Source organism: Rhagoletis zephyria, unplaced genomic scaffold (assembly GCF_001687245.7).
Source record: "Rhagoletis zephyria isolate East Lansing unplaced genomic scaffold, Rhagoletis_zephyria_1.1 Rzeph_scaffold_03598, whole genome shotgun sequence".
NCBI lineage: Eukaryota > Metazoa > Arthropoda > Insecta > Diptera > Tephritidae > Rhagoletis > Rhagoletis zephyria.
In genome coordinates, this window is record NW_016160681.1 from 50,478 (window position 1) to 60,788 (window position 10,311).

A 10,311-nucleotide genomic window follows, 5' to 3' on the forward strand; every position below is an offset into this window, starting at 1 on the left:
GCCATGGCCGCTTGTGAATCATTTATTAAACAAAGAAATTATGCACTTCAATACGTACTTAGGTAAGTGAATTAATTTATTACTTGAATATAAATAATGTATACAAAGATTGAATATGTATTTATTTTAATGTACTGCATATATGGAACAGTTTTTAATTAAATAAAGCATTTTACTATGCGTAGTACGCAAACAATTTATATAAAAAATGCACGTAAACTTATAATATTTAATTATATAAAATAACAAGTCATATATGTATGTATGTACAAATATTTAATATTTAGCGTTCAGTTACCCAATTAGCTTTAAAATTCGAAAAAAAAAATAGTCTTACCAAAGCGCATTAACATAGATTTAATCATGATAAAAACATAGCAAGGTAGAACCGTTCTCTCAATTTGTCGGCCATGATTTTTTCTTGAAGTTTGCCAACATTTTAAAATCATATAAAAGTGAAAATAAAAAATTGAAATTGTTCGAAATTGTTGTTGCTTGAGATTGAAAATGAAAATGTGTGTGTGAGTTTGTGAGTAAATTTAAAAATTAAATTGTTTGGAAACGTCAAGAATTTTAAAAGTGACTCTCAGCGGTTCTACCTTACTATATTTTTATCATGCATTTAATAGGGGCTTTACCAAAATATAAATTGTTGCTGTAAATTTTACAGTGATGTACCTAATGTGATGAGATTTATAGATTGACATATGGAGTATATGGTACATATGTATGTGTATATATAAATATTTTAATCGACCACAGTAGCTGATCCGAATGGGTCGCAGTTCTAATAATAATGCTAACAAACTCATAGTTTTTTTTCTCGGAAATTTTCACATATCGATAGTTCTCTGCAATAACGAACAAACTCAAAAAAAACCATACTATTACTGAACGTGGCACATGTCTCTAATCCTTGTATAATACATGACTTGTCCTTAGCCAACCTTTATGAATGCTTAATAAATGTTTAGTAAGCACTATACATGGATTATCCAAGGATTAGAGACATGTGCCACTATTCAGTAGTAAGAGTTTGTTTTTTTTTTGAGTTTTCAATTTTGTCGTTATTTCAGAGCACCATTGATGTATAAGTTTTATGGTGTTTTCGTACGAATACAAATACGTGTCTCTTTATTATTAAAGGAATGATTTATACAGTAAATACAATGTCGTATATGCGAAATATATATGTATACTACATACTTGAACACACATATTATAGTTGATATAGTGTATGTACATATGTATGTATACGTTTTTAGATTAATATAATACTTTATGTAACTCTGCAACACAGGAGCTCCAACAATGAATGCTGCAACATTGCATATAGTCGGCAAAAGCCTTTAGCCACTTTTTGTTTAATCTATCGCAAAGACCATATGACGTCTCATAACATTTAAATTCGTTATAATTTACTTTTTCAAACATGTGTATACTTTTATATAGTTGTATATATAAATATTTTACTGCATTTATATAACTTTGTTTTGAAATTCTATTTTACCACTTTTTTGTAAGTCATTTTTATTAAACAAATATGGCAGACAAAATTTTATGCATTTTTGAGTTTGAGTTAGGTTTGATTTTTTGATGCTACTACTCAAGTCAAGTTGGTATATTCGAATTTTAATATCGTCAGTTACCACCCACACTTGGTGCTAATTATTATCCAAATAGTTAAAGTTACTACTATTTACCAAGAATTATTCCCGCATTTATCTTTTATATATTCACGATCTTAGCCTTTCAGCATGCAACGGGTGTAGAATTCGCGATCGATAGCATCGTTCGCTATAAAATTGGACCACTTGAAAATCATTGCAAGAATTTCATGCGCCTGTAGATATTCCAATGCAATGCTTAGAAAACAGTTCCATGTGTAGAAGAAGTGCTGGTTGACATTGTCCACCGTTGTCACACATTCACAATTTACACAGCATAAACGTCCTTGTTGCAAGTCTACAAATTGTTCAAAACAACGCGTCCATGCCGCTAAACTCAGACATTTTCCAACCTCCATTAATAATTCTGGTTGTCGATAGCTTAAAATAATCGGCACAACTTTTTCAATATTATTCTCAGCCATATAGAATTTCGCCAATACATCAAGTAGTGCTGGTACCTGCATTAGCACATCAAAACATTTCACCTGCTCATTACGCGACCAATAATATCGCAGCAATACAGCACCCAATTCGTGAAAGACGCAAGTATTGTCGAAACGCAAAGGGAAGGCACAATTATCACAACGCACAATATCCGTTGAGGTGTTTAGAAGCACAAAACCCTCTGCTATAAAGTCGCGCGTATAATCGTCCATTTCCCAAATAAGCTCTGTGTTCAGGTAATTAAAGTACATCTCGTAACAGTTTTTGCGTGATTGTTCCACACTGTCGCCATGCTCTTGCATTACCTTTTCCAACTTACCTAGCAGATCAATCAACTCACTCGCCGAGTATTCGTCGAATAGTGAGCGATATCGTTCTACAAAATTAATATTGCTTATTTTAGCACTTTTGCAAATTAAATATAAATTATAAATAGTCTTCTCCTCAGCACTTATGTGCTGTCCGTTACCGGGAGCATTTTTTTTAGCATCTATGAATTGCTGAGTTTTCTTCGTACGGCAAACAATCTCTTCATCTTTTTCATACATCGCTTTAATATCGTTAAATGGTATGGAACGTTCGTTAGATGGTATGAGCTCCCGCACTAGTTTCTTCTGCTCATCAGCGAAAATATTGAACTTATATTTAATAATATTTTTACCAAATTTACCGGTAACGGTTAGAAGCGCATCCTTGAAATGTCTTTCGCTTCCCTTTGTGGGCTTGATATTTTCGCAAAAGGCATTCTCTAGAACGTAAACTTCTTTGGCCGGTGGTGGATGATTATTATTTGGCACGTACTGGAAGCCAATAGCACCAACACTTGCACTGCGCTCCGTCGCACCTGAGCTACTGCCGGAGCTGTTGTTGTCACCAATGGCTGAGCAGAAAAATGAGATGGATAAGTATAAACTCTAAGATACGCCTTCGTACTTATTAGCTTACCTTCACATTGCATAATGGCATCAAAAATTACTGAGAGATCATTTAGTAATTCGAATTCCTGACGATTAATTAAGAATTTCTTGATTTGATTGAGTATATTCAAGTCGTAATCCTCGCGTGCTTTATCAGCAAAATATTTGACATTTTTGCGCATCAAACAAGCGCACTCTAAAAGCTTTTCCTGACGCACCAGCGCACATGCATGAATCTGCCATAAAGAAAATTACATCATTTTAACATATTGTCATAAACTTCTAGTTATCACAACTTACTTTCAGCGGATTTAACTGCACACTATACAATGATCCAGTTTGTGTAAAAACCACAATTTCCTTTCCAACTACGCGGCAATCGACAATTCGCTCAAACTGATTGCACCACAAAACTACCGAGGATGTGCGCATGTCAAATACATACAAGCCAAATTCTGTGAATGCTAGCATAAAGTCCTTGTTTAGCATTTGAACTTTAGAGAATTGCAAATTTTGGGGTTGGTAGTCGAGCATTTCATCATTTTCTTCATACTTAGCAATCGTGTCTTCTTCCATGCCATGGAATTTATGTATTTTTACTGGTGGTATGGCTAAAGCAAACTTGAATTGATGCGTCTGCAAGACTTCGCCTTCGAAATCGACCTCCCAAATTCGTGAGCCAGGACGTGCGCAGTAAATGCGTGAAGGCTGGACAGCTTCATTTGTAGATATTCCAAAGCAAGCGCCGAAAGCTCCATCGCGTGGACGATTACCGATCTAACGAAGAACTTTATTTACTTGCTCACCTTCATTAAGTGTAATATGTAATCGCACATACCTGTTTATATTCCTCGTACTCAGTATTGCATAAAATGCATTTGGTACAGTTCGAAACAAGTAGTAGTGATTCAAAGTCATCAATTTGCACAATTGGTGATTCCAGGAACAATATAGGATGTACGCCCATATTAAGTAGACTTTTACCCTATAAATTGAGGGATGTACGTTTAGCACAAAAACTCTCATATATGTTTATAATCATAATTTTAATTACTCACAATAAAAGATGATAGTAAAACCAAGTTAACTTGACCACGAGTGTCACCATAGTAAAACTGTTTCTCATCCTGGGTCCAATGAATGCAAGTCACTTGCAGAGATTGATCGCTACTTAAATTCGTGTAGATAACTTGAGGGGTTGTGTGTGCAGAAAGATTTACTGCGTACACACATATCATGGAACGTTGTGTGGAGAATGCGACATACTTTTCATTAGCCGATATTGCTAAATGTGTCACCGGTCCATGCTTGTTGGGTATGAGGTGCAAAAATTTGCCAGTACACCGATTGAAGAGATACAATGAACCGGAAGATGCTCCGAAAACAACATAATTCGTAGAAATATCGAAGCAGGTGTACTGAAATTGATAAACATGCATATTACAAAGAAACTAAATAGTTTTTTTATGTATAATGACCCTCACCTTTATGCGATTACTGTGCTTCAGCGGCTCGTGGACCGCTTGTGAAAAATCAATAAAATTGGAAAGACAATATAGCTCCGTCATTATTTCCTCATGCCACAGAAGGTACAAATATGCAGATTTTATTTTTATTAAATGCCAAGTTATTTGGGTCTTTTTGGAAATACTTTTTTTTATTATAAACACAACATTCACCCACCAATTTTTATTCACCTTCACAATCAGAAGAAAGCAATCGCTCGATGAAAGTCGAAAGGTATCATGGTGATGACAGCTATTAGGCCGAATATACCACACACACACACACAGTAGGTCTGCGCATCACGGGTACTTTCACTGCGATGCGCAAACCGTCTCATAGTGGCTACGTTTCTTTATACATTTCAGTTAATCCCATTTCGCAACCAGAATAAACAGAATGCGTTTGAAATATACGTTAACATATCATCAGGAACGTTCTAAAGAATAAGTAAACAAAAAAGTTTATTCCAAACGTTCAGAATGNGAATAACGAAATGCAGGCAGTATATTTGGTCGCCTTCAAGTCTGCAAATACTGTCTCGCATGCGGTCTGTGTAAAATCTAAAAATTATGATTTTGGTCGACAATGCACAAACAGAGTGTGTTGTGTTATGTTGAAATTTCATCATATTTGTTTAGTTTTCATGGAGCGTAGATCTGCGCGGATAAGATAAACCATTTCTGTTAAATTGTTTAAAATGTTAAATTTGTTTCAAATATCTGTATGGTGTGCTGTGTTGTGTATTTGTCTTATAATAGTCGAATTTTCTTCATCATTTCAAGTATACCTTAGATATTAAAAAAAGCATGAAATTCCTTGATGGTGTGTCAGAGAGCTTTCCGCTTTCCTTGGTTGTTCATAGTTAATTTAGGAAATATCATGGCGATAAATCTGCCGTTTATTATATTACATCAAATATATCTTATCCGTTAATAGTAGGAGCCTAGCATTATGCAGAGCATTGCGACCCTGCATGTGCTTTCAATTGCTGCTTGCTGCTACTTTTATCACCGATTATTTGTTTTGTTATTATTTTCGCTTCCTTCTCGAATCCCTTTTCCATCATTTCATGTTGACTTTTTTTGGTGCAATTTGTTCAGCTTCGTTCACACCTGGTTTTAAGAGCATTTGCTAACTTTTATTGGATACTAGAGGTTTTTACCTTTCCACGGAGAGTCGTAAAACTGCAAATATATTTCGGGAATTCGTGCGCGGCTGCCAATAGAGGAGCTCTAAGAGTAACTCATACTAACGCTGTATCTATTTGCCTAACATGTCCTTTCATTTGAGCACTAAGGAGCGTTTACTATTGCTATTAGATGACATTGAATTAGTGGCAAAGTAAGTTCCAATAAGTTTTATAATCCAAATAAAGCTCCTTAATTTCTTTAAACCCTCACAGAGAGCTGATCGAAAACACAGTTGCACCAAAGCATCAGAAAATTTCAACAGCTGAACACACCGCGCTAGTGGATTTGCTGGTATCGAAAGATGAAGAGTTCAGAAAAATGTTAGAATTAGCTGATGAGCAAGCTAAAATCGAGCAAAAAATGGACGAGCTGCGTGCCAAAGTTGAAGTGCATGTAAGTGCAAGTGTTTCAGTCGCCAAATAGCTTACTGTTTCAATTATACCTTCTATAGGATCGGGAAATACAAAAGTTGCAAAAATCCCTAAAGGAAGCTGAACTTATTCTTTCTACCGCAATTTTTCAAGCACGTCAAAAATTGGCTAGTATTAATCAAGCAAAAAAGCGTCCTGTTTCCTCAGAGGAACTCATCAAATATGCTCATCGCATTAGTGCCGCGAATGCGGTGAGTGCACCATTGACTTGGTGCATCGGCGATGTGAGGCGTCCCTACCCAACCGATATCGAGATGCGTAACGGCTTTCTAGGCAAATCGGATTTGAACATAAATGGTGGCGGCGTGGCACATCAAAACAACGTGCCGGATGCACAACGGAGCATGGCGGAAGTGCCAAACGCATTTCAGAATCAATTCAATTGGAATAATCTCGGTGAGTTACACATGTCTATGGGCTCCACAGGCAATTCTGTAGCGCTGGAAACACGTGCACACAAAGAAGCATCCCAGGATGATGTCGAGGTCATGTCTACGGACAGTTCCAGCTCTAGTTCGAGTGATTCACAGTGAAAAGATTTGAACACAAACATTTAAATAGCTATTTCAGTATGTACTTTTTAAATAAAAAAAAAAATTATATAAAAAATACTTTTTATTGAAACTTAAAAAAATACAAACAATGTTAGCACACATCCTATCAGCTAAGAGTTTTGTACGCAGACTACTTGAGCTTACAGTTGGCTATTTCGACTTCGGCATAGGCATTAACTCGAAACCACCACTAGAACTTGACTTCTTGCACAACCACGCGTTGTTACCACCTTTGTTGGCTCCTCCTCTGCCTTTGCCGCTAGTGCTGGCAACAGTTTTTCGCCGTCCAGCTCTTGGTGAAGCAGTGCTGCCACCTCTAGCTTTTGACGACGCACGTTTTTTGGGGCTCTTGTTGCTCACTGCCCAACTTGTAGCCTTTTTAGCACGCTTAGCCCCACCACTGTTCCATGCACGTTTACGTTTACGACCACCACTGCTTTGCGAAGTACCCTGGGAGGCTGCCACCGATGCCCAACTGACTCCGTCATCCTCTTCAGAATCGTACGAATTAGTTGTTTGTACACGTGCACTTCCCGCTGTAGTAGTACTGGGTTTCTGCTGTTGCTGGTGCGCGTCTTCTAGATCCATCAGCAAACAAAGCTTTTCAGCAGCATAATTACGAGTAATTTCTAACATTTTACTGCCATATTTGTCAAAATTCGCTTTAGTCACATGCGGTATGCTCAACATATCACTCTCCGACTCAGGCAGTGTTTCAGACATTGCTTTTAATGCTTGCATATTCATTATACTAGCCATAGTGACGCTGCGTGCTGCAGCTATTGTTCGGCACAAATCCAAGAGGTCCGCATAGCAACGTTCGTAAATTGAACGTATTCGTGAGGCACCAGCTGAAGCAGCTGCACTCTGATTTGCGGCAATAGCAGTGCCACTGCTAAAGCCGGGCAATGTACGTTTCATACTTTCTTTACGTGAAACGGCGAAAATTAATGGTATGCTATCCTGCATTAACGCCTGGACTTTGGGTCCTAAATAAATATATGCCTGTGGAATATCATTCGAAAATATTAAGTCTTCGCGCAAAAAGCCCTCTAGAACCATTTTACGCAATAAGCGCTGTATATCCGATTTGTCCCAATCTTTGAAAATGCCGTGATGTGCAGTTTTATCGTGATGAAATTCCACGATGCGTTTGATCAGAGAACCTTTGAGCACATCAGCTACAAAATAAAAAAATAAATAAATAATGGAGGATATAAAAATTAAAAACACGTCGCATATACCAATATATAACAGGGTAAAGCGCGACCGGCCGCCACATATGTCTTTAATAGCACGTGCCACCTTTCGACACTGCTCCAAAACATTTATTTCCTGTAGAGAAAAGCAAAAGTGTATTAGATTGCAAAGTGAGTGTTTACAAAATAAATAAATGTAATTACACTAGCAAATTATTAAAAAATCGCATATATTAAATTAAAGTCCTCGATAACCTCTAAACCAACCATGTCCAGCGCTATCAGAACTCCATATGCAATATGTCTTTTATAAACTCTCGAATTTTTGTAAAAAGTGACTTCGAGCCTGGTCCTTTCATACTTTACCTGATAACTCTGCTTTTTAAGGCAATTATCACAGGCTGTTTCTCGTCGTTCCAGACATTGTTCGCTGGTGAAATGCTCGCCAAAGTAGTCCAGTTGTTGCGCACGCCGACAATCTGTGACGTTTTCACAGTATCCCACAATGCGATTCAAATTATCTAAATGTATCTTCTTCACTTCCAAACCCACAGTATTATCCACTAAAATAAAAAAAAAACATCTTTTCAACTGAGATCTATTTTCATTCCATGATGCCCACTTACAGTCCAACAATTTTTTCATCCTCATCATATCTGAATAATTGTAGTAAAGTATACAGTGGGCCACATCACCATCGCGTCCCGCTCTCCCTGCCTCCTGGTAATAGCCTTCAATAGCTTTTGGCAGAGAATAGTGTAGCACAAAACGTACATCAGGTTTATCAATGCCCATACCAAATGCTATTGTCGCACATATCACTCGCACTTTACCAGTGAGCCAGTCCTTTTGACGAGTCTCGCGGATCGCATCGGTCAACCCGGCATGATAAGCTAGTGATTTTATGCCAACAGCGTGCAATTTATTAGCTACATCCTCGCATTCCTTACGTGATAAACAGTAAATTATACCACTCCAGTTGGACGGACGTGAGTGTATAAAAGATTTTATATCATCCAAAGTGCTGATGCCACGCTTAGGCAATACCGAATACTTTAGATTACTACGATTAAAACTAGATAAGAACCACTTGGTGTGTGTTAAGTGCAATTGGCGGAGTATATCAATGCGCACGCGTGGAGTAGCTGTGGCAGTGAGCGCCATAGTGGGCACTTTGGGGAAACGTTTACGTAATATGCCAAGTCGCTTGTAATCTGGGCGAAAATCATGCCCCCACTGCGACACACAATGCGCCTCATCAATGACAAAACGACTAATGTGATTAGTGGCGTACAAATCATCAAGTGCGTCCTGGAATTGAGGAGAACTGGAGATTTTCTCCGGCGTCACATAAAGAATTTTGATACGTGGCGGCATGGTTTTTAAATCACAAAAGATGGCACGCACTTCCTGCAGAGTTTGAGTACCGGACAAACTTTTGGCATATATCTAACGAAAGAGTATTTAAATATAATGTACTATCAAATGCATAATGTTTCAATCTACTCACATCAAGCGATTCCAATTTATTAACCTGATCCAGAATCAGAGACTTTAAAGGACTGATGACAAGTGTCACGCCTTCAGTTAACAATGCCGGTAGCTGGTAACAAAGAGACTTTCCCCCACCGGTAGGCATCAGCACAAAACAGTCATGTCCCAACAAGGCCGCGTTGATCACCTGCAATTGATTGGGTCGAAAACTTTTCAGTCCAAAATTGCTCTTCAAAGCATCTTTGACAGCTTGCGAGTGTGGGTAATTATAACCATCGAATTCACCAGTTATGCCATCGTTATGTGTATCAGCATGGAAATTTCCAGCTACTTTCTGCGCAACTTTCACGGGAGATGGGCTGGATGCAATCGTTATAGGCGCATTTTGTCTTTGCATACTATTGAATTCTTTTACTGGAGATGGACTGGATGCGATCGCTATAGACGCATTACGCCTTCTCATACTTGCGGCACTCGTCGAAGGCATGTTGTAGTCTTCATCTTCGCTAAGCGTTATATTAATTGTTGGCACAATGGTATTTGTATTTGGGACGGACGATTTTGATACTGGTGAATCCAAAAGTACAGCCTGTGAGGCTGCTATTTCAAACTTCTCGGGATCATACACTTGCCAACCATCGTCGTCGGTTTGAGTTGACCATATCTGCAGTTCATCGGTTGTGACTGTATTCGCAGCAACGTTTTCTTTCTTAGAACTCGATTGATTCTTAGGTGTAGCTTGATCTTCGAAATCTTTATAAGCATAATTATTGTATTCTGATTTTCGTCCACGAAGCGAATCCTCTTGATCGTGTATATCTGCTATTAAAGCCTCCAAATCATCTTCGTCTTCTTCTGCCAGTTTAGTAGAATTTAGACTCGATATTTCTTTTGGATTGCTGCTCA

General features: G+C 37.9%; 3 protein-coding genes across 3 annotated transcripts; 1 reads left to right on the top strand and 2 right to left on the bottom strand.

Annotated features, from left to right (window-relative positions):
- Nucleotides 1–626: 626 nt before the first annotated feature.
- Nucleotides 627–4,765, bottom strand: p (WD40 repeat domain-containing protein pink). Its single transcript, XM_017624394.1, has 6 exons — nt 4,516–4,765; nt 4,090–4,449; nt 3,870–4,016; nt 3,332–3,808; nt 3,060–3,267; nt 627–2,994 (listed from the first exon to the last, which is right to left on the bottom strand). The coding sequence occupies exons 1-6, from the start codon at nt 4,597–4,599 to the stop codon at nt 1,745–1,747; spliced, it is 2,526 nt and encodes an 841-aa protein (XP_017479883.1). The 5' UTR covers nt 4,600–4,765; the 3' UTR covers nt 627–1,744.
- A 791-nt stretch (nt 4,766–5,556) lies between these two features.
- MED4 (mediator complex subunit 4) lies at nt 5,557–6,765 on the top strand. Its single transcript, XM_017624395.1, has 3 exons — nt 5,557–5,878; nt 5,940–6,120; nt 6,179–6,765. Exons 1-3 carry the CDS (start codon nt 5,811–5,813, stop codon nt 6,689–6,691), a joined length of 762 nt encoding a protein of 253 aa, XP_017479884.1. The 5' UTR covers nt 5,557–5,810; the 3' UTR covers nt 6,692–6,765.
- On the bottom strand, nt 6,756–10,306 carry LOC108369305 (Bloom syndrome protein homolog; the record flags this gene model as incomplete). Its single annotated transcript, XM_017624396.1, has 5 exons — nt 6,756–7,893; nt 7,957–8,047; nt 8,278–8,474; nt 8,538–9,360; nt 9,422–10,306. Coding segments are annotated over 5 exons (3,027 nt in total), but the record flags the coding sequence as incomplete, so codon positions are not given.
- Between the last annotated feature and the right edge of the window lie 5 nt (nt 10,307–10,311).